This window comes from Enhydra lutris, unplaced genomic scaffold (genome assembly GCF_002288905.1).
Source record: "Enhydra lutris kenyoni isolate GAN:26980312 unplaced genomic scaffold, ASM228890v2 scaffoldscaffold124, whole genome shotgun sequence".
In the NCBI taxonomy this organism is placed as follows: Eukaryota; Metazoa; Chordata; class Mammalia; order Carnivora; family Mustelidae; genus Enhydra; species Enhydra lutris.
In genome coordinates, this window is record NW_019154208.1 from 530,042 (window position 1) to 554,055 (window position 24,014).

At 45.5% G+C, this 24,014-nt stretch overlaps 1 protein-coding gene across 2 annotated transcripts; it reads left to right on the plus strand.

The window, feature by feature from the left end:
• The first annotated feature begins 6,194 nt into the window (after positions 1-6,194).
• LOC111139921 (melanoma antigen preferentially expressed in tumors-like) lies at positions 6,195-15,327 on the plus strand. Of its 2 annotated transcripts, XM_022492331.1 has the most exons (5): positions 6,195-6,215; positions 10,504-10,515; positions 11,765-12,084; positions 12,498-13,106; positions 14,444-15,327. In XM_022492331.1, exons 3-5 carry the CDS (start codon positions 11,792-11,794, stop codon positions 15,018-15,020), a joined length of 1,479 nt encoding a protein of 492 aa, XP_022348039.1. In that variant the 5' UTR covers positions 6,195-6,215; positions 10,504-10,515; positions 11,765-11,791; the 3' UTR covers positions 15,021-15,327. The 2 variants fall into 2 exon arrangements, with proteins under 2 accessions (XP_022348039.1, XP_022348038.1); XM_022492330.1 differs by lacking the exon at positions 6,195-6,215 and having other exon boundaries at positions 10,483-10,515.
• Positions 15,328-24,014: the final 8,687 nt, after the last annotated feature.

The following is a 24,014-nucleotide window of genomic DNA, read 5'->3' on the forward strand; positions in this document are numbered from 1 at the left end:
ATTCTTCCTTTGCCCTTAGTCTTGACACTTAGCACCCAGGGAATCATGCAGACAGGAAAGGTGGAGGGGGCACCCAAGTCCTCTTCTCCAAAAGTTACTTTAAGGCTGGATCTGTGTGACCTGGAGATGCAAAAGTACTGTTGTCAGTTGTTAGTGAGCACTTGGCCTTCTAGTGAGTTCCTCTCCCCACATAACTAGTCTTTCCCCACTCTGGAGGAGAGTTCTCCTGCCCTGTGCAAGCCCAGTCTCTGAAAGAAACCCGAGTCTGGGGTCAAAAGATACTGCCCACATTCTGAAGGTTCAAGCCCTTCTCTCTAAACTCATTCATAGCTACCCCAAAAGAATTTTCAAAAGTGATGTTTCCCCCAAATCAGGACACACAGCCTAGGGAATGCACACCAGCCATCTGGAATTCTCAAGATCTTCCCAATCAGCTTAATCTTGCAGCAGATTGAGAGTCCAAGAGGCTATTTCAGGGATGTCTTATTAAATCAGAAGCTAATCATGCACTGGGTGTCAAGAGAGCACAACCTAGAGAAGTCCCGCACTGGGGGCAAGGAGCCTCACACCACAATTTCACAGCACCAAATTCCTTCCTTGTTCATCCAACTCTGTCTTGGACCAGTGGCTTGTCCATTCTAGCCTCAGTGTCTTCATCTGAACAAAACTAAGAAAGCATTAAAGTTCACAGCATCCTTGCATGAATCTGGTTATAAAACCAAAAAGCCAATGTTTCCATTAATTGGTGCTCTATGACTTTTATCCCCAGCATAATTAGGTGGAGAGTCCAGGTTCTTTCCTCTTCAGGTTTACTTTAGGTGATCCCAGAAGAAAATATTTTCCTCTGTCTCATTTACCATGGGTCAGCCTAGATCCAGGCTCTCTCAGCTCCAGACACATAGCAGAACAGCCTCCTTTAAACACATTCCCCTCCCTTTCTTCCCTCATGGAAGGTTTTAAAAGTCTCCTTTATGATTATAATTCAGTGCAGGTTGACTTTTTTTGTTTGTTTGTTTCTAAAAAATGAAAATAGTTCTACTTTCACACTGGTCAAGGAAAAAATTATGATAGAAGTTGTTCAAATAAATAAAGTGTTTTAACATAACCAATGTTATTCTAATGACCCTCTTCTGGACATCTTGGCCTGCTTACTACATATATCCCAGAAGGTAGAGCCCATTAATTTTCATTCCCTCCCCGGAATACAGTAAACATTTGTAAGGGTTAGTTGAGGCAATGAATGAATGAATGAATGAATGGTATATTCATGTTTAATTTCATATGAATAGAATTGCATTATATAATCAATCGTGTGACCTGCATTTTGCTTTCAAGTTTTACAGACATCATCCTTTTAGTGTACCAATTGCAGTCAGTCTGAAGACAGCAATCAGATTATGAAAATAAGCATGGGCAATCTTCAAAGGGATCACATTTTCATGCCCCCCCTCTGCTGTTGTCATCACCTACCCCTCTGAGCCAGTCTCTATTCTCAAGTTGGCCAAACACTTTATCAGGATTTGCACAGTCCTTCTCTATGCTCAGAACCCTATGTCCAGGATCCTCTTAAGCTCCTAAGGTTGCTTCCTGCTCAGGCCTCAGACAAGGATCCTGAGCAACCAGGAGGAGCCTTGCCAGCCTTTGTAACTTTCCATATTAGCCTCTTTGTTTTCTTCAAAGAGTTAGTTACAACTTGCCACTTGAAAACAATAACTTCTTGTTTGGGGCTTTTGTTTATTATTTTTAGTTTTTGCTCCAAACCTTATGAGCCAGAGACTGAGTATATCTGCTTGAGGCTTGCATCGGCACCACTCAAGGACAAATGTTTGTTGAATGAATCCAGAAGATCAGAGGGAAGGAGAAGCTGAGTGTCTCCAGATTCAAGCTGAAAAAATTGAGTTTTTTAGTCAGCTCTGTTCTAGGTGAAGATCATAGATCGACTGGGGTTCAAGGCAGTGGCCTCATTTGTATGTACATATGTATTCATACATTAATTTGTCTGTGTAGCTTACATAGCTCCCAGGCATGGGGATATCTGGGGGAATGGCAGGGTAGATCTAGGAAAATTACGCAGCCTTTACTGCCCTGTTGCTCTCAGCCACCACGACATTCCTGTGGCCCATGGTATCAGATTTAGGACCACTTGCATGGCAAGGACACAGTGCCAGACTCAGTACCCACCTCCCCCTCCAGAAAAACACAGTCTCAGAGTCTGAGGAGACAGAATATCGATCCTCAGGCCAGGTTGAAAGAGGCATGGGGCCGCCTCCTTGCACTTTTTTTTTTTTTTTTTAATTGAAGTACAGTCGACCTCCGCGTTGTTTTTAACCCCTCTCTCTTCTCTTCACCAAGAAAGACTCCTCATCCATCTGGGACTTGCCATCTCTCCAGAGGCCTTACTTTTCTTCCTACAAACATACTGGCAGGAAGCAGGTGCCCAAACCTGACAAACGCCTTGCAAACATTCCGCCTTCCAGTTTCCCCAGTGTTGCCCCCTGCTGACCGGGGACACAAAATCTCAAGGGTGAGGGCACCCCTCTGAGAGAACCAAAACACCAGGCCTCAGGAGGAGGGGGCCGGGGGGGGGGGGGCTTTCCATCTCTCCTCAACATCCTGGACCTGGTCCCTCCTCACGACGGCCCACTCATATGTTCAGCTTTCGGTCTAGTCCTGACTTTGTCAAAAGGTATTTGTTGGTGAAAGAGGGGAAGCCCTGCCTTTAGGACAGGTGAAAGCTGAAGTTATCTGAGGATTGGGGGAGGGGAGTAGAGCAATCGCAGGAGTCTGGCTTCTGAAAAAGCTCTGTAAAACCAAATCCAAGGAGGCAAGTGAAGAAAGCACGCTCTGGAAAGAGGACAATCTAATCAAATCCTGACAGGGGTCTCCTCTCCCCCAGAGGGTACTTAAATGGTAAAGTCCAGGTAGCACAGAGCATTAGACAGTTCAAGGGCAAGGACGTCTTTTTTAGTGTTGGGCGAGGAGCCTCGCTCAGGGTCCAGCACCCCATACCCCACAGAGAGAAATAGATCCATAAGCATAGGCCCGGGGGAGGGGTTAGAGGGTGGGGAGTTACAGACCCCCCCCCATTCCCCACCTCCTTTACCCCATCCCACCCTCCATACCCTCATCTAACCCCACCCTTATCCTCCCTGTCCCCGACCCCCACTCTCATGCCCCCCCAATTCTGGCACCTGGCAGAGTCAGGTGGGCGTAGGCAACAGGCACCACCGCTCCCCACCTCCAAGTCCCCGCCCAGCCTATGAAAACAAACCCCTCCTGGACTCCCCGGGCAACCCCGTGATCCTAGGATCTCGTGAGATTTCGCCCTCAAGAAAAGAGAAACCAGGATTGGTCGGATAAGGCTGTTTCCGGCGGGCGAGGGTAGGGCGGCTTGCGGAGCTAGCGGCCTTCCTTTCCCTCCAGGCTCCGTGAAGGGGAGACCACGTGGCGGGTGCGCGGTCTGGAGAAAACGTAAGTTCAAACCTTGGATCCTCCTCTTTCTTGTGGAGTGACCTTGGACTAATCGCTGGTAAACTGCCCTCCCCCCAACTCCCACTTCTTTTTTCCATCTGAAAAGTGAGTTTTCACAACAGAGGTCGGAGTGAAAACAATGTGCTGCTTCTGGCTCTGGGCAGCCTCGGCTACCTGCTCCTTAGGACTGACCGCGCGTATGAGTTGCAGACATAACAATTCATCGAACTCAGACGTCTGCGTTCATTGTTTGCTTTCCCTAGTTGGACGGGTGTGCAGTTAAAATGGGGTGCCTGCTCTAGGAATCTGGCCCCTAAGGAGGTGCCGGGGTTTGGGGGGGGGGCAGAAGGGATGGAACGTGGGCCGTGTCCTCGAGGGAGGGGTCGCTTTTGACAGAGCACAGGGTCTGTCATTCCAGTTGTTCTCTCGTTCAGCCCATGGGAAATTGTTGGTCAGATTTGGAGATTAGAGGAGATGCCCACTGAACGGGCAGGGTCACGTCTCCGGTTTTCCATTTCCTCAGCAGTATTCGCAGAGATTTTCATAGGAGCCCGTGGCTTGCTAAATATACATGTTAACACTCAGCCTCTTTGTTTCTGGAGCATTTTGGTTCTTGCTCTCAGACTTGGGTAGACGGAGGTGACTGAGAGGATAGGAGACCAGGGAAACCAAGTACTGGAGGACCGGAGGCCAGTCTGAGCTGGACCAGAGTGGACGGAAGACATCTTAAGGTAAGCTGGTCCCCGAACTGTCTCTCAGATGTGTAAAGAAACCCTTTTGTTCCCTTTCTTCTTGTCATCGAGGAGCTGGATGGAATCTGCGTCCTGAGGATGCTCAAGAGGGAAGATGCAGGAGTAACCTGTGTACTTCCCAGTCATTTCCCCAGTGGAGCATTTGTCCTGCTGTTTTTTGTTTTTTTTTTTTTAAAGATTTTATTTATTTGAGAGAGAGAGAGCATGCACACAAGGGGGAATAAGGAGAAGCAAACTCCCTACTGAGCAGGGAGTCCTATGGGGAAATCAAACCCAGGACCCTGAGATCACCACCTAATGCCAAAGGTAGATGCTTAACCGATTGAGCCACCCAGGTGCCCCAGTCCTGTTGCTTTCTTATAAGAAGGAGCTAGCTCTAGTGTGTTGGGGACCCCATTCTCAAAGCCATAGTTATGTTTAGAACCTCTGCTTGGAGTGAAGGAGTAAGACTAGCTACAGACACCAGACACTTAACTCCTATTTGGTGTCAAGCAGGGGCAGAGTTTTGGTCACTTCCATGTGGACTTGGACCCCTGAGGGTAAGAGGTCCCTTGAAAGAAAACTCCTTCTTCTTAAAAGAGAACAATAATAGTGCCCAGCTAGTCCTCCATCTAAAGCCCAAAGCAGTCAGGGAGGCCATGTGGCCTGACATGGAGGTGGAGAATGGATGGAGGCCCTGGGCAACCTCGTGCATTGGGAATGTCAGGCAGCACATGAGTGTTCGTGATACCAGAACACCTAGTTATAAACTCCAGAATTACTGCTGCCTCCAGAGCAGGAAATGATGACCTTCTGTCCCATAGCCACAGAATCTGAGAGTGTCTGTGTCAGAACAGACTGGGACCTGGACTTTAAGAGGAAGAGGACAAAGAGGAGAGGTCAACATGAAAGCCATGACTTCAGAGGAGTTTGGGGCAAAGGGAGGAAAGGGTCAACTCTGGGCTGCCTGAAGTTCCCCTCCGTAGTGCCCCTCACCTGTGCAGAGAGCAAAGAGGATGATCAGAGCATGACCAGGCCATGGTAGAGATGCCCCAGAGCTCTGCCTCCTGTGGCCCCTCTGCTTCTCTGGCCTCCCTTCTTATCCATTGTCCCACATGAGGGGGAGGCCCACATGTGCATCTGTGTGCCTCACATCCTGTGAGTGACACTCCAGCCGCAAATTTTCTTACTTGATATAGCCAGGGATATGCGGGGTAGGGAGATGTGTCCTCCCAGGAACTGTCCTGAGCCTGCTTCACTGGGGAGACAGAGCTGGTAAGCTGAGGTGCTTCAAGACCTCAGGCCTTTCTGATTTCTTCCTGGGAATATGGCACCCCTCCCCAACCCATCCTTCTGGATGCCTGGCAGGGCCCATGGCTCTCAGCAGAGTAAAGACCTGCTGACTCCCTGGACTGTGGTGGGTGATGTCTGAGTAGAGACATGTTCTCTAACCTTGTCCATTGCTGACACACATAGAGGGTGGAATGTTCCCATTTTCAGGTTGTTTCTCTAGGCACATTCCCATTAGGCTGGCATAAGTGACAGCCGTAAAAAGCCCTGGACCAGCAGCCAGGGGCCTCATTCCTGTGCCCCCCTCCCATGGCCTTCTCTGTGACATGGGTGCAAGTATATCACCCTCTTGAGTCTCAGCTGATGTATATGGAAAGGAAGAATCAGTCTTAGCCCCCTGTTAGTGATATTTCATGTTTTAAGAGAGAAACCAGAGGCTAGAGAAATGAACTGCTTTGATAACTTCAACTCTTTTTATTCATCATTGTGATTCTAAATCCAGCTTCGAACTAACATTCTCCAGTTCCCAGAGAAGTGTGAAGGGAGAGTATGACTGTGACAAAAGGATGAAGATGTCTCAGAGGAAGTGATTCTGGCAGAAGTCTTCACACTAAAGGAACTCTCTCAAAAATATGTCATGACATTGGAAACATAAAGGAATAAATATTGGAAGTCTATCCAAACTTAGAAAGCAACGTGACAGTTCTCCAGGGCATAGGAAAGGTGCTCACTCTGTACCAAAAGTTATATAAGAAGAACCATAAGCAATGTTAAAAATTACTCTTGATGCATTTTTTTGCAGAGAAGTGGTTTAATTTTCAGTGTTTAAAATCAACATACTAAGTTAATAGTAGTTTTGCTATTTTATTAGTTTCTCAACATATTTATAATGAATAGAAAGAGAATTCTTAATGGTTGGCAAAAAAACAGTTTTTGAATGGCCACTGAAAAACCATAACTGTGGATTCTTTTTATTTTTTAAGATTTTATTTATTTGACAGAGATCACAAGTAGGTCAAGAGACAGAACTTTGTGGGTTCTTTTTTTTTTTTTTTTATTTAACAGACAGAGATCACAAGTAGGCAGAGAGGCAGGCAGAGAGAGAGGAGGAAGCAGGCCCCCCACTGAGCAGAGAGCCCGATGTGGGGCTCGATCCCAGGACTCTGAGATCGTGACCTGAGCCGAAGGCAGAGGCTTTAACCCACTGAGCCACCCAGGCGCCCCAGAACTTTGTGGATTCTTAAGAAGGCTTTATGTAGTTTCATCTTGCACTGTCATTTTTATGGCCCAGCACTACCGTGCAAAGCAGTCAACCTCTGATTGATTTGTTTTTCAGCTTGCTGCTTTTTCATTTGTTTGCTCAATAGAATGCATTGTCTATGGCATTCAGTAAATGTTTTTGAGTAAATCAAGGATTAAGAATAGAAAGTGTATCTGGATATGGGGAGGAGGGGTTAGCTGGTCTGGAGACATTCCTGTGAACATGTCCACCCTGCCCCAGTGCCTCCTGTCAGCCCTCATCTTAGCGCATAGGGGATTTTTCCCACCAAGTGTAAGGTCTGTGTTCCTGGAACCCTGAGGATCATTGCTCTCACTCTAGTGGAACAAACCCCAGTGGAAAGTGCCTGATAACCTGTTGTATCTGGTTTTGCTCAGAGCCACCATGGCCTTCTTATGGCTTAGAGTTAAAGGTTTGAGGACCCTTTGGATGACAGGGACACAATACCAGACCCCTTTCTCTCTTTCTGTTTTCAGAAGCACAGTTCTCAGTCTGACGAGGCTGTGAAAAGTAAGGAGGCTGAAGAGCAAAATCCCAAGAGCTGAATGCTGAGGCTCGAGCCCTCTCTTCTTTGAATCTCTCTGTCACCTTTGCCTCCAGGATTAGTGCTTGCCACTTTCTTTCCTTCTCCCCAGACTCTCCATTGGACTGATTCTGTGTCCTTGAGCTAAAGGGACACATACACACACACAGCTACTGGCACCTCACTCAGGCCTCCAGTGCCCCTGGGTGGTCTCAGACACAAGTCTCCACCCTTTAAGGGACACAGCTCTGTGGGAGCCAGAGGACCGGGCCTCCTGCTGTGCTGACATTTCCTCCTCCTTCATGCTGGGCCCCACATTGGATGTTCTGGGCCATTCCCAGTTCAGTTCCTCCTCCTGCTTCCCAGATTAGAGTGAGTCCTCAGCTTCCCCTTCCCCCATCATGCCTCCAGAAGCACTTCCCCAGGAATAACTGGCTAGAGCTAGAGTGATCAGGAGATCAGGAAGGTCCTCCCTGGTGGGGAGGAAAGAGGGACAATCTCTTGTTTAGGTCTAGATGTTACTGGATCTGAAGTGAAACCATATCTTGTTGAATACAGGAAGGCGCAGGGAGGTCCAAGAGAGACCTTCAGTTTTTAAAAAGGCACAGAGGGCAAAATATTTCAGGGTAAGGAGAGATGTGACACCAGAGGGAAATTTCAGAGATGAATTGGATACCACATGAAATCTTGTCTGTCCAAGGGCTGCCTCAAGGGATCCTGAGGTGGGCTGCTGCATCAGGACTGGGCTCCTAGCTTCTTATTAGCCTGCTGACCCTCCAGACCAGCAGAGTTGAGGTCTTTTCTCTGGAACTCAGGAAGGGTCTTCTTCCAGCATTCCTGGAGCCCCTTAGATCTAGAAAAACAGATGGGCTTATTTTCTTTCTGCACCTTGTGGCTTGTCATGTTCTCTGATTATCATGCTCAGTAGAACTGGGAAAAATTCCTTGATTTTGGTTGATACAATGGGAAGGTATTCCCAGCATGGCCACACCCCAGTCTCCAAGAGAGGTGGGCTGACATTCCAGGGACACAGAGTGCTGTCCAGGTGGCACAGGGCGGATGTATAGAAACATTCTAAAGGCCCCAGTAAGGTAGATGATGCTCTGGGATCCCAGTTGGAATTCTGTGAATGAAAAAGGTGGTTTCAGGCCACCCACTCTAACGAGCTCAGGGGATGCTCTGGCCTAGGTAGCAAATGAAGACCATGAGAAAAGGTGACCAGGATGCAATTGAAACATTCTTCAAATTCATACCTTGGCTGTGAGAGTTGTCCTGAGCCAGTCCTGATCTTGTGCGGGAAGGACAGCCCTTCATATAGATGTGTTCCCAGTGCTCCTGCTTCCAACCCCACAGCGTGTCCCCTGATCCAAAGGCTCTGCATGGAGGTGGATGGAGGAGTAGGACTTACCTCACAAGGGAAGGATGTTTGGCTCATACTAAACATTTTTAGATCTGAAGACAGTGGTCACTTCTGCCTCCTTGGATCTCCTAGACCCTGGGTTCCCACAGACCGTTCCCAAGCTTGGACTTAGGCAGTTGTCCTGTTTCGCTGAGGTCCAGTTGAAGTTTGTCAGTCAGGTGTCTCTAACAATGAGATTGTCCATCCACTTGGTGAGGCAGATCCTCACCAGGACAAACCCCTTGCCTGAAGGTGTCTATCAATTACTCCCTCTGGGGAGTGGGGTCCCGATTCACTGGGCTAAAAATAAAATTAACAGTGAACTTTAAATTTCCTGCAAAGGTTGAGAAGTTTGGATGAAAAGTTCCAGAGCACCGTTTCTGTGCTCAGTTACTGCTTAGTCATCAGGGACATTTACGATTATCTCGTTACTAATCTCAGTCTCTTGCAGCTGATTGATAATGGTGATTGTCTGGGGGCTAAAATGCCCATAGAGCACATTCTAGTTTAACCTTATTTGACACAAAGCCTGCTGATATGGGTGGCAGAAATTTGGAGAAAACAGTCTCCATGATGATACTAAGTGGATAGCATCCTTCAGAGAATGAATCCCAATCTCCTCACCAGTGGTATAGAAGAATTGTTTGGGCATCATAATGCAAGGGTTAAAGAATAGCCTGGAGAATTCTTTGTGTGGAGAGGTTCTCTGTGTTCTAAAATGTCAGAACCATCAATGTGATCCAGCCCAGCATGGGAATCATCCCTAAATTTGGCAGATCCTTAAATGTCAAATATAGCTTCAAATTCTGTGAGGAAAAAGTGTTGGTATTTGGGTACTGAGCTTAATACAGAGAGAAGGAAAAGTTTTATTCCTGTTCCTAGTGGCACTGTCTCAGAAGAATGAGAATAATAAAAAAGCTGGATAGGGACATCCAGCTGGATAGGGATGGGACCAGAAGGGACTTTTTGAAGCTGTATTTATATTAGTTGTTTCCTAGGAATGAGAAAATGACAGTTGTCAATATATACTTCAGAAGGGGCCTTTGGAGATCACATTTGGGGCCAAGGCCCCTGGGAAATGCCCAGACTGGCTCTGCCTTTGAAGGGTCAGGATGTGGAAGAGGACACTTGAGCCTAAAGAGGAAGTCCTCTGGTGGCAGCATCTTGATGACAAGGAGACATGCATTTAGCTCATGCTTATTTCTCTCCCTGCCTTTAAGAGCCCAAAGAGCTCATGGCTCTAACCCCTCAGTGGCTGTTAGAATTTGACTAGTCGAGTCGTGGGTTTGGTTGCCAGTAGGGTTCTGACCTCTCTGTAGCCCAGATTCCTATGTTGAATCTTCTCCATCCATTTTGCTGAGCTGATCTCAGCCTTCTAGGAGGAAATCTTCTAGGAAGAAGAGTGGATAGCCTCCCTGCTCTTGGGTTTAAAGTAGCCATGAAAGTCTGAGATCCTCAAACAAAATTAAATGTATTTTTCCTAGTCTTGGTTATTTCCCATGGTCCCATTACAAACAACCTTGCCCCCTCCCTTTTCCTGGCCAACTTCTCATAATTTTGACCTGACTTCCTTCAGGGAAGTCTTGATCCTCAAAATCTGGAAGACCAGCCACCCCTTAATTGTACATCTGTTCTTCTATGAATGCACACATGTTTTGCAGTTTTAGGTAACAAAGTGTAAGTGACTACTTGATATTTTGGAATTTTATTTTATTTTATTTCTTTTTCTTTTGGGTTAACACCACTGTCTGCATAAAGCTGTCTTAACTTGAACATTTGCATTATACTGATGTGGCCAAAACTCCCCCAGGTATACCTCCAGGTTGGTTTTATTTTCTTTTTCTATCATGAATGGGGCATATTATTCAGTCAGTTGTATGGAGAAGGTAAACTCAATCTGGATTAACTAGATGGAGATCCAGTGATAATAACATCGTGCTTTCAGTTGAAAATTTGAGCTAGGATCTGAAAAAGGGAGGTGTAGCCAGAAAGGATAACATAGCTTCTGAGGAGCCAGAGGTGAGACCCTGAAGTCTGAGCAGATTCCTCCCTGCACCATATACATTTCTGGTGAGGCAGGAGCCCTAAGCTTGGGATGCTGCCATCGTACTGCCCTCAGCCACATAGTATGAATGAGCAGGCTTTGCTTTTGCCTCAAAATGCAGTTTTGCCTTAATCTCAGAAATTTTGATTTCTGCTTTGGTGTATGCCATTTTATAGACATTTATGATATTTCTTAACCAGAGAGATTTTGGGGGGAAATGAAAGACCTCTGATTAGTTGGAATTTTTTATGACATTTTAAGTATTTAGTTTGTGTTCAGTAATTATAGTTCATATAGTTCATTGTTTTGTGGTTTTACAAGTTAAGCTTTTTTAGAAAAATAAGAAACTAAAAGCTTAAATATATCCCACAGGAGAAAAAATATTTTATGGAATAATTTTAAAAGTGGAGGCTTTGTTCTGAATGTGAGCTCTGTATTCTCTTAGTAATTCTCATATTTGTAGGAAAGACATATAATAAAATTGTCTTGAAATAGTATATATTTTTTTCATCCCCAACTTCCATATGCTGTAGAGTACTATTATGCTACTTTTACAGTTGAAAATTTATGGTACTCCTTGTCCAGATGTTCCTTAATCTTTCATGTCTGGGTTATTTATTAGAGCTGAGAAGGGCCTCATTTTGGGCCATGTGATAGTTTCTTATTTCTGTATATGTTCAGTACTCAGGATAATCAGCAACTTTTCCCTAAAAGGGATGGGGTCGGTTTTCAGGTTCCTCAGTACTAACTCTACAGTGGGACTAGAATTAAATGTTGCAGTAGCTGGATATGGTATGGCACCTGTGGTGATCTTGCTCCCCCATCGAGGCCTGGAAAGATGAACATCTAGAGCCAGCAGGGGCAAAGCTGTGGCTTTGTGGCCACCTAGCCAAGAACAGAATTGGGGTAAATGGAGGACTCCCAACTATTGCCAGAGAGTGACTTTGGCCTTGAGTTGGTTTCTCTCAAGGATGGAGGGATAATGGGGTTGCTAGCACTCAGCCTTGTTCCCTGAATATTTCGCCAGGATTCTTTTCGGAGCAGATTTATTAGGATGAGCATGCCAGCCCCACCCAGACTTCTGGACCTGGCAGGACAGAGCCTGCTGAGGGACCAGGCCTCAGCCATTGCCGCTCTGGAAGTGCTGCCTATGGAGCTCTTCCCACCACTGTTCACGGCGGCCTTTGCTGGGAGGTACAGCGAGATCCTGAAGGTGATGGTGCAGGCCTGGCCTTTTGCCTGCCTCCCTTTGGGGGCCTTGATGAAGGAGCAGCAGCCCCACCAGGAGACCTTCCAAGCTGCACTCGATGGCCTTGATGTCCTGCTTGCCCAGGAGGTTCGCCCCAGGTGAGGGTGATCCCATAGCCTGGGAGGGCCCTGGGGTCCCAAGCAAGATAGAGATGGGTTCATGGGAAAGTGCAAAGCCACAGGGTGGGCCAGAGGCTTTTGTGAGGAAGCTCAGAGAAGCCTTGGGGCTATCTCTGGGGTCACTCTAGGAACAGGCTATAGACATGAAAGGCTGATTGAGATGCAGAGGTGACCTAAGGAACAAGTTGTCCATCTTCTCCTGGTAGCACTTAGAGGTACTGCAAGTGGGGACCAAGAAGGAAGGATCCCAGTAGCCCAAGGAGCCACTGACATCCAAGGGTGTGGAATAAAAGTGCAGGTCAGGCATCTGGGCCTTGCCTCAATTCTGAGACTCAAGTCTTATTCCCCATTGATTTGAAAGCATCTTGGTCTGTCTCCTATCTTCCGTGCAGGAGGTGGAAACTGCAGGTACTAGATTTACGGAAGAATGCTCATCAGGACTTCTGGACCGTGTGGTCTGGGACGAGGGCCAGTATGTATTCCCTGTTGGAGCCAGAGGTGGCCCAGCCCATGAAGAAGAAGCTAAAAGTGGATGGTTGCAAGCCAGGGCCCAAGCCACCCTTGGCTCCTGTGGAGGTGCTGATAGACCTTTGCCTCAAGGAAGGTACCCCTGATGAGTCCCTCGCCTACCTCATCCAGAAAGTCCAGCAGAGGAAGGGTCTGCTGCACCTGTGCTGTAAGAAGCTGAAGATTTTCGCAATGCCCATACAGAACATCAAGAAGATCCTGAAAATTGTACAGCTGGACTCGATCCAGGATTTGGAAGTGAATTGCACCTGGAAACTGTCCACACTGGGGAAGTTTGCTCCTCATCTGGGTCAGATGGGCAGTTTGCGCAGGCTCCTCCTCTCGCACATCCACATGTCTTCCCACACCACCCCGGCAAAGGAGGAGCACTGTGTCAACCAATTCACTGCTCAGTTCCTCAGGCTGCACCACCTTGAGGAGCTCTATTTGGACTCTATCTCCTTCCTGGAAGACCGTCTGGACCAGGTGCTCAGGTGAGGGATTGTGAGGTTTCTTGGCAGTCCAGCATAAGCCCTTCTTTATTTCAGTAAATGATAATGGGCATCTGCCATCGACAGTTCCAGATGCAGTATGAGTTTCTAGAAGGTCCACACACTGTCCCTGCTCTGTCTCCATGCATGTTGTCAGATAACCTCCCAGATAGAGGTGGGAGGTATGAGCTAGGATAAATACTATCCAAAGGGGCTCCTAGTTAGGAATCTGTATAAGGGGGGCTCTGTGGCGGTGAGGACATCTTTGGGAATTCTTTCTGAGAAAATGATGTCTACATTATGATGATCAAAAATAACTAAACTTGAGAGTGTTGATGAAGGGAAGGCATATCTGACATAAAGTTTCAGATCATAAGTTCTGCGCTTGGCAGCTTTGTCAACCTGAGTCTATCCCTCCAAACCTGCCTCCAATTCCCTCTCTGTAAAGGGTTGCTCTGGGTTCCACATAAGGCAATAGAGGGGAATGCCTGATTCTGGGGGGCGGGGGGTGAGGGGAAGGGAGCAGGAGTGAAGACTTGCGGAAGGTGATAGCTGGTACGTGGATGATACAGTGATCTATGTGAGGCCCTGCAGGCGGCATGTTGCCAGGCCTTGCCCAGTTTAGCTCTTTGTGCACATCTCCCATTAGCCTCATCAGAAACAGGTACCAAGGGACGCCTGGGTGGCTCAGTTGGTTAAGCAGCTGCCTTCGGCTCAGGTCATGATCCCAGTGTCCTGGGATCGAGTCCCACATCGGGCTCCTTGCTCATCAGGGAGCCTGCTTCTCCCTCTGCCTCTGCCTGCCATTCTATCTGCCTGTGCTTGCTCTCTCTCCCTCTCTCTCTCTCTCTGACAAATAAATAAATAAAAAAAATCTTAAAAAAAAAAAAAAAACAGGTACCAAAGACTGGGGTCATAGAAGCAGCCAGAAGGAAGCCCGAGTTGAAAGCATTTCTAGTCCTGTTTCCCAGTACCAATTCCTTTCCTTAATGGAGACATGGGGCCAGGCTCCCCTCCAAGTGCCTCACATTGTTGGATTAATTGATACAGCACCTCTGAGGGACATGCTATGCTGCATTTGACAGCATAGGGGGCACTTGAGATTTCCTTTACTTGACCAAATCACCCAGAAAATGAGTAATGGAGAAGGGACTCCCCTGAAACTTGGATGGACTTGAGTCCTTTTTTCCCCAGGTGGCGTCCTGGGGCTTGACCGTCATCTGTTAAAGCCCTGGGTCTGGGTGTAATGGGCCTACCTTTCCTTGAGGCCTGAGTCATCCCCATGTCCCTCTGCCCACTACCTCCATGCCCCCAGAACTAACTGCTTTGTCTCTCCCCAGCTGCCTGAAGACCCCCCTAGAGACCCTGTCAATAACGAATTGCCTGCTTTCAGAATCTGACTTGACACATCTGTCGCAGCACCTGAACGTCAGTCAGCTTAAGGACCTGGGTCTCAGTGGGGTCAACCTGACCAATATGAGTCCTGCACCTCTCCAAGTTCTGATAGAGAGAGCCTCCGCCACCCTCCAGGACCTGGACTTAGATGAGTGTGGGATCATGGACTCCCAGTTCACTGTCATCCTACCTGCTCTGGGCCGCTGCTCCCAGCTCACAACCTTCAGCTTCTGTGGAAACCCCATCTCCATGGCCGTCCTAGAGAACCTGCTGCGCCACACCATCGGGCTGAGCAAGCTGAGTCATGTGCTGTATCCAGCCCCCTTGGAGAGTTACGAGGATGTCCGTGGCACCCTTCACCTGGGCAGACTTGCCCAGCTGCACGCCAGGTTGAAGCAAATGCTGCAGGAGTTGGGGCGGCCAGGCATGGTCTGGTTTAGTGCCAACCCCTGTCCTCACTGTGGTGACAGGACCTTCTATGACCCAGAGCCCATTCTGTGCCCCTGTTATATGCCTGCCTAGCTGGATATACACATATCATAGGCTTTATTCTGGGCACAGAAGCCCAGGGTAAGTGTATCTTAAAGGAGCATGGAAGCCACAGTTTCAGAAAATCTGCCCCATGTGAGCAGGAAAAGGAAAGGTGATTCAGCAGGTGGGGGGGGATGTTGACTTGGGAGTTAATAGGATCTTTGGAGAGATGCATCTTCTAGCATTAGAAATATGAATCTGAATTTCTAGAGGGAGATTCGGGTTTGGGCAATAGATGTGGGAGTTACCCCTGCCTGCATGGTTGTAAAGACATGGTCAGAAATAAAGAGAACCTCAGTGTCAACCATCTGGTGTCCTCTGTGCTCCATGAAGCATATCTCCAGTTTAAACCTCAGGAAACTGCAGTTCCTGATTAAACAAGAAGGCATAGCATAGCATCCATGATGCTCAGACACTAAGCTGGGTGAGGTTCGGCCCCAGGAATTCACAGCACCATTTATCATTCCTCCATTTGGTTCCTATCTCTGGTAAACTTGTTACCTCCTCATTTAATTTCTATGGCTGTTTATGCAGTCAACACATACAAAGTGCATCCTCAGGGCCTGGAACATACTAGGGGGTCAATAGCACCACTGCAGGAAAAATGCTTTTTTAACTCTGCTAAGACTCTGGACTTGAGCGCTCCTCCCCAATGGATCCAAAGTCTCCATCCTGGCCTTTGGCTGTACCAAGGTAGGGCTTTACTGTGTAAAAGTCAGGTCCCCAGTACTAGAGGGGATGTACACCCAGCAGATGAGCTGGACTGGGCCTTACCAGCCCATCCTATCTTCCCACCAGGTCCAGTTCTCTCTCGAATTCTATTAGTTGTGGTCAGTAAAAATATCTAAATTTCTTTTAGTGGAATGGTAAAATCATATAGATACATGACATTGGTTTAGTATTTGTTTCCCAAATTAAAAATATGACCTCTTTTTGCAGGGACTAGGTCACGTCAATGTGATTTTGACTTTCCAGAAAATCCACCTTCCTCCCTATCAAAGGTAGTAAGCCAACTCTGAGCAAGGAAGATGCGGTAGATTTGGGTTCTAAGAATGAATAAGCAAACCCTTACTATGTCCTGGGGAACATTTGGTTGGAAGCAGGTAAATGTCAGACTTGGGAACTGGGGTGTGGAGGGGACACCCTGTGAGACCAATCATCCAAATGAAGAGATGATGTCACATTGTGGGGTCAGACCCCATGGTCCATGGGAAGCTAGCTGTCCAATGAACAAGAGAGCTCCCTGTCCCCACACCCCTGCATCCTGGCCCTAGGCTGCCTCGCCTCCCTCACTACATGGCCTCCCAGAGATATACCTGGAGAGAAGACCACACAAGGCCCAGGGCACGGCTCCATCTGCACATTTCCTTGAGCTTAAGCAAGTCAGCCCTGCTTGCTCTTCCACTGCTGCTCATTCAATGCTAGTCATGTGTGCGCAGGGACAACTGCACACCTGTGTCTGCACATGGGACACTGTACTGGCTGGGTATCAACACCTTCCTCTTTTGCCACACACAACTGGCTCTCCAATCTCTTCCTATAGCCGTTACCCTCTTCTGCCTTCCAGCTTCCTATCCTACACTCAAAGAACCAGAAATGCGCTCTTCAGTTTGGGAAACACATTTTGCCTTTTCTGCAGAAAACAATCTGTGTAATTGATGGAATGTACCAAAAAGGGAGTTCAGGAAAATACCTCATTTTTTCCTGACATGCACCTTGCCCTAGCATCCCTCACATAGGCCCAAGTTACAGGGACTAATTTCCAGAATGGGAAACCAGCAGTTCTAGGATTTGAGGAAAAGTTTACAAAAAGGACAGGTTCTCTGGGAGGAAGATTAAAAAAAAAAAAAAAAAAAGCATCACGTGACCTTGGTGTTGGACTCCTAGGTCACAAAATAGAGACAATACTCTGTAATGACATGGTGAGATTTACCTATGGACTAATATGAAAATCATGCATTGGTGTGCCCTGGTTATTAATGGCCTCATGCAGGAGAGTGATGATTATAGAATTATAGAAGAGCAGAAGTCAACAATGCATCTTGCTTTTTATTTTTTTTTTAAGATTTTATTTATTTGACAGAGATCACAAGTAGGCAGAGAGGCAGGCAGGGGTGGGGGAAGCAGGCTCCCTGCTGAGCAGAGAGCCCAGTGCAAGGCTCAGATCCCAAGACCCTGAGATCATGACCTGAGCTGAAGGCAGAGGCTTAACCCACTGAGCCACCCAGGCGCCCCTGAATCTTGCTTTTTAAAGCAGGCTGTCCTACAGTCAGGACTCTATCTGGCCTGGAGACCTCATCTGAGGGAGAAATCTGGCAAGATGCTTTACTCAGAATTTAGACTTTGCCATCAAAATATTCCAAGAGACATGGTATCAAGACAATGAGGTTTTTAAAAGCTGGGATTGGTTGGGGAGAGTGCTCTTCAGTAAGGAAAGCCGTATAAAGGGCTTAGGGAGGTAGTGACTGCTGGTGGTAGAGGGTCCACACAGATTAAGTCCGCGTTGGGGAAGATAGGAGTCTCGGGTCATTAGAAAGTGTGGCTTTCTAATTGCTGACTTGACCCAAAATACAGATCAGTAGTAGTTTTTTTTTTTTTTCTTTTTTAAGGGTAGGCTCCACCCAGTGTAGAGCCCAACACAGGACTTGAACTCAAGACTCTGGGATCAAGACCTGAGCTGAGATCAAGAGTTGAACTCTTAACTGACAGAGCCATCCAGGAGTCCCCTGGATCAGTACTACAAATCCAGATTACTGCTACTACTACTGTTAAGGGCAGGGGTGCGGCTGTACAACCAGAAAGAGAGAGAAATAGCCCAGACTCTGCCACTGACATGAAATCATTGTAAGAAGCATATATTCAGCACCTAACCAATCTTGTATCTTCCTGGTGATCTTGGGCCACGAAACTTAAAAAGACAAATCAGCAGAGCAATGGAGGCCCCTCAGGCTGAGCTGAATTCTGGTTGAGATTCATTTGCTGCTCTGGAGAGAGAACTTCAGCATTGAGAGGAGACAGACATGGGGTTCTCACAGGAGGGAGGCTGATGGTCCAGACACCTTAGAGTTGTCAAGATTAATTTAGAAAGAGTGGAAGGACCAGGGAGAGGTGACCCAGCATTTGGACAAGCATAATTTAATATCATATGTTGAGACAGGACCTCAGAGGGCTGGAGCACAAAGCACTATCCACAGGACTTTTCTTCAGTGTTTTCTTCAATAAATCTTCCAGTCTTGAGAAAGAGCATGGACACAGGTCCCTGCATCTGTGTCATGCGCAACTGCAGACTGTGGAAATGTAGACTATCAGCACTGTGTGGACTCTGCATGCCGGACTGAGTTTCATATGGAATGCACAAGTGCCTGGTGGATCATGGGGTGTGTCAGATCTCTGCAGGCCTCACTCACTCATGGCCCTGGTGAGCATCTGCTTTATTCTAGTCCTTATTTTAGTCCACAGGTTATTCAATATTTGGAAAATTAATAGTGCAGAGGACCACAGGCGAAGGGAGGGAAAACTGAGTGGGAAAAAATCAGAACGAGAGACAAACCATGGGAGACTTTGGAATCTGGAAAACAAACTGAGGGTTATAGAAGATGGGGTAACTGGGTGATGGGTATTAAGGAGGGCATCTGTGGTGGTAAGCACTGGGTGTTAAATGCAACTAATGAATCGCTGAACACTACATCAAAAACTAATAATGTATACTATATATTGGCTAATTGAATATAATTAAAAAGAAAGAAAGAGAGAGAGAGAGTGAAACCTCTCTTGCCTACCACTCCTTGGAGTCCTGTGCAGACCCAACAACAAGAGACCTACCTTCTGTTCCCAACAGGAAGAAGAGGATGTTTTACTACCATAGCAGGATGAAGGAAGATGCTCTCCTCCCTCCTTGGCAATAGCCCAGCCAACCATTGACAGTTCCAACTCAGGTGATGGGTATTAAGAGGGCACATATGGCGGTGAGCACTGGGTGTTATACATAAACAATGAATCACGGAATACTACATCAAAAACTAATGGGATACTATATGGTGATTAACATAATATAATAAAAATGTTAAAATCAAAAAGGAAAAAAAAGAAAAGTCACTATACTTTTAAGTCCTAGTTTATTCTGATGGACTTTTTGTTTATAATAATCCTTGGGGCTATAATAATAGCCCCAAGCCCACCTCTCCTCTGTAAAAGAGCAGTCCTCTGCTTTGTTCTACAGTCTTGCCTATGGTTTTGCCCCAACTTCTTTGTTGTGAATTGCAATTCTCTGCTATTCCTAGATAAGCCCATTTCACTGGTTAAATAACCGATGTTTTCCTTTCCTTCTTTTTAACTTGTTATACTTTCTTTTTATTGAAGTATAGTTGATGTACAGTGTTACATTAGTTTCATGTGTAGAACATAGGGATTCAAAAACTCATCACAAGTGTAACTATCTGGCCCCATACACCTGAGACACCTAGGAAACAGACTTAGTATTAAGTCACACCATTTTTTATAAAAAGTGGGCATTTCAGAACACAGACATGTTACTATACCCATTATTGCAACCTTAACAAAAATACCACAGAACACCTGACATAACAATTTCAGGAAATGTACCCCTACCATAAATATCTGCTTAATCCAGCATTTTTGCTTCTGTACTGCGCTTGGTGATTTTTAGAAACTGGCAACAGGATGTGGTTTATGCCTTTATAAGTTTATCCCTGAGCTCATTCGGGGCTGTGAGATTTTGGTGTGCATGAGCCCCCTCACAGCTGCCGGCTTTTTAATAAAGACTCCTCAATTTGGCCTACTGAATGTGGTGTCCATCTGTATAACTTGCTGCTCTAGATAGAACGTTTGGAGGCCCCAGCAAGATACCTGAGGGTCCTCATAACACTAGGGTAGGACACCTCAACAGGCAGGCAGCCTCCCTCACCCATACTGTTGGGATCTGGAGAGAGCTCCAGGGGAGACACCCCCTGAGATATTCCAGGGCCCTGGAAGAATCTCTGTGAGGCTCTGATAGGAGATGATACCTGACCCTCAAAAATTCATCTACACGTTTATAAGGTGGGTAATACCTCCTTATGTTTCTGTTAGCCTGGGACCGGTCAACCTGGTGGAGGTCGGAGGACTGGGCGCAGTCTTAACTGACCTCTAAGACGTTAGAGGGAGTCACTGGAAATCTGGTGTACGAGAGTTGTTTGTTTGTTGTGTCGCTTTAGTTCTTTCTCCGTCTTATCTTAGAAGATCTGTCTTGGTCTTTTGTTTCCTTACTGTGGACGATCTCTCCTACTGGATTATAGATCTCTCTTTCTAGGGGACTTTTCAGGACTATAGTCCAGTAGAGATTTCACTATTTACCTCCCTCCTTATCATCCTTATTTCAGGTCCTTGCAGTGGCTGATCTGGTTAGGAAAATTCTCACTTTTTGCTTTGGTTTTACTTTTGGTCTTTTATGAATGTCATCAGGAAGGACCCAGTCAGGCCCACCCATCAGGGTGGAAGGGGAAATTGATCACTTCCCAGAGACCTCTAAAAGATCTCACAGGTAGGGACTTCCAAGGGGGAAGGTCCCTCAGGTCAGGAACCCCCCAAAAGGGGGATCAAAAAGGAATTTCTGGAAGGAATTCCACAGGTCAATTGAATGTGTGAATGAATATACAGTTTGACCTGGCTTGTTAGGTGGACTGATTCTGTGATCCCATGAGCGGGCACTCTTAGGGTCCCCAAAAGCCTACAGAGTCTGAGTGAGCTCCAACACGTTTCTGTGGTGACCTCATAAGGTCTAAGGTGAGCCCCTTCGGGGTGCCAGTCCAGGTTTTATAGGACTCGCTATGGCCAAGAGGCACCCAGGTCTCATCCAGGAGGGCAGACAGGTGGGCATCTGACTTGTCTCTCCTTTGGAGGGGCACCCGCCCTTTTGTTTGTCTTTATGCCAATGACACAGGAGGGGAACACAGAGGGTGACAAAGAGAGCCCCTACTCACCATGGGTGAAAGCTTTTTAAAACCTGTGGTATTAGCAAAAAGAGCACCCCATGGACCTAAGACCACCCACTCCTGATTTCCCCACATGTCTCAGGTGAAAATTGATCATGGGGAGGATCCAGTGGAACATAATTTAGTATTTAAACTAAGTTTGTTGGTCTAATTAAGATAGACATGTCTTTAAAGCTATCAGCAGTAAACATAAAACTTTTATTCTATGAAGGTTTACTAAAAGTCAAATAACCTCGTGTTATTTCTGTTACAATTTGTTAACAAAAAATGACTACACTGATGGTTAATTTTCTCAAAGTTTTCTTGGATAATTGTTAAAATAGTTTCTAAGTCTTTGGTAAGCTAAAATTTTAAAGTTTTGCTTGGATGAAATTAAATTCATTGGACATTTAGGTCTTTTCCAAATAGGATAAAGTGCTAAGTCGTTAATGACTGGACATAGGTTTGTGCTTTTGACTTTTTACTACAAAGAAACTAAGGATATTTAAATCTGTTGATAAATGTGTTTTATGCTTAACTGAATTCACAACTTTGCCATCCAAAAAGTTCTGATGTAACAGTTCATAATTGGTTACTCTTTGGTCTTCACTGGATATTAAAGTTTATAAAAAATAAAAATTCTACTAACTATAACTAAGACTATAAAAATAAGGAAAACAACTCTGTATATAAAAAATAGGAGATATAACACTATACCAAAATATACAGCATATATATATATATATATATATATATTCAATCTATATCTATATGGATAAATATAGATATCTATATACATATATAGGTATCTATATAACAGAATATAAAGGATATATATATATATATATATATATATATATATATATAAAAGATATATAAAAATATAAAAGAGATAGTCATAAAAGAAAATGAGGTTATATGAAAAGTTTTCAGAAATAAAAGGATAAGGGATGGAAATGCATTTTAAACGTTAAAAAAAGTAATTTTATTCTAAATGAGATGGTTATTTAAAAAGAAATAACTTGGGGGGCACCTGGGTGGCTCAGTGGGTTAAGCCACTGCCTTTGGCTCAGGTCATGATCTCAGGGTCTTCAGATCGAGCCCTGCTTCGGGCTCTCTGCTCAGCGGGGAGCCTGCTTTCCCCCTCTTTCTGCCTGCCTCTCTGCCTACTTGTGATCTCTCTCTCTGTCAAATAAATAAATAAAAATCTTAAAAAAAAAAAAAAAGAACGAACTTGGGACAAATCTAAATGCAAAGAAAAGTTGTAGAAAATTTGTAAAGGGAACTCTTTAAAAACAAATTTTAGTTGTGGTCAGGATGGATTAAGATTAAAATAAATAAATTTTAAAGAAATGAATACAAGATTGTAAGTTGGCTTTCTCTCTGTTCAAAAAGACAAAGTATTCCCCAATTGTTGGTCTGCTCTTTATTTAAAAAAAATGCGAATTGATTAAAAAAATGCGAATAGTTATTTTCTCTATGCCTGCGTAGAAAAGTCCAGTTTCTATGTTTTGCCTTTATCAGGTCTTTATCATCCTTGATCCTATTTAGGCATGTGCTTTAGAAACCTTCTAAGGTTTTAACAAACTTCCCCAAGACTTAAATCATAAATAAAATCTTGTTGACTAATTAAGCTTGCTTGTTTGATATGTAACGTTCTGGTTCTGGCTATTGAAATGTTATGTATCACAAGATAACTGAGTTTCCTTGTCAATCATCTCATAGTGAACTCTCCTATCAGATCTATTCTGAGGTCTATTCTATCAGGTCTATTCTGAGTTTTTGTCATTTATAATTGTTCTAATCCTCTGGAGATGGGGTCATCTATCAGGTTGCTTGGGTTGAGGATATATCAAATAGCAAAAATAGTAGTGACAGCTATCAAGGAAAGACTCTGGAAGAAAAAGCCAAAAAGGAAAGGGACCCCTGATAGACACCAAAAGGCCTAAACTTTAAAAAAAAAAAAAAAAAAAGGAATGACAGGGCCGGAGCTCCTTTTCACTGAGTCCCCGGGAGCCCAAGGTCACTATACAGATAGGGGACAGGCCTGTTAATTTTCTGGTTGACACAGGTGCAGTACACTCAGTTCTGACCGAACCACTGAAACCTTTGGACGCATGAAGAACTTCTATTCAAGGAGCTACAGAACAATCTAATCCTGGGGCAAGAACCCTTATTAACAGTGCCCCACTCAGTTGACACCTTGTTCCAAAACACACCTGAGCGCTGGATGTCAAACACATGGGTTACTCAGTTTCAGGCCCTTCTACTAGACCAGCTTCACATTAAGTTTCAAAAGACTCTAGCTATAAACCCTGCAAGCTTATTTCCAGATGAAGACCCTGAAGAACCCATCCATGACTGTCTGGAGATAATCGACATGGCCCAATCTGTGCAACCAGACCTGAAGGATACACCATTGCCTACTTCTGACGAGGTATTGTTCACTGATGGCAGCAGTTACGTCCAATCAGGTATGCGGGTGTGATGGTGGGAACATCAGACAAAATTATTTGGGCACAATCCCTAAATCAAGAAACTTCATCCCAGAAGGCTGAGCTCATTACCCTAATCCAGGCTCTTCAATATGCTAAAGGAAAAACTGTTACCATTTATACTGACAGCAGATATCCATTTGCTAAAGCACATGTCCATGGAACAATATACTAAGAAAGAGGGTTACTTACCTCCTCTGGAAAAGACATTAAAAAAAAAAAATTCTAGCCTTGCTAGAGGCCATATGGCTACTGCAAGCAGTTGCTATAGCTCATTGCAGAGGCCACCGAAAAGGAGATACAATCGAGGCCAAAGGAAACAGGCGAGCCACCAGATAGTCAGGCAAGTTGCACAAAGACCAGTGGGGCTTCTACAGATCCTATTGCCTATTCCTGAACCCAAATTACCTGCCTCACCCTCCTACAGAGAAATAAAAAACAGCCTGACTGTGCAGGAGGAAGTCACCCAAAAAACAAATGGATTTGTGGACCGTACCTGATGGGAGGCTACTGGTCCCTGA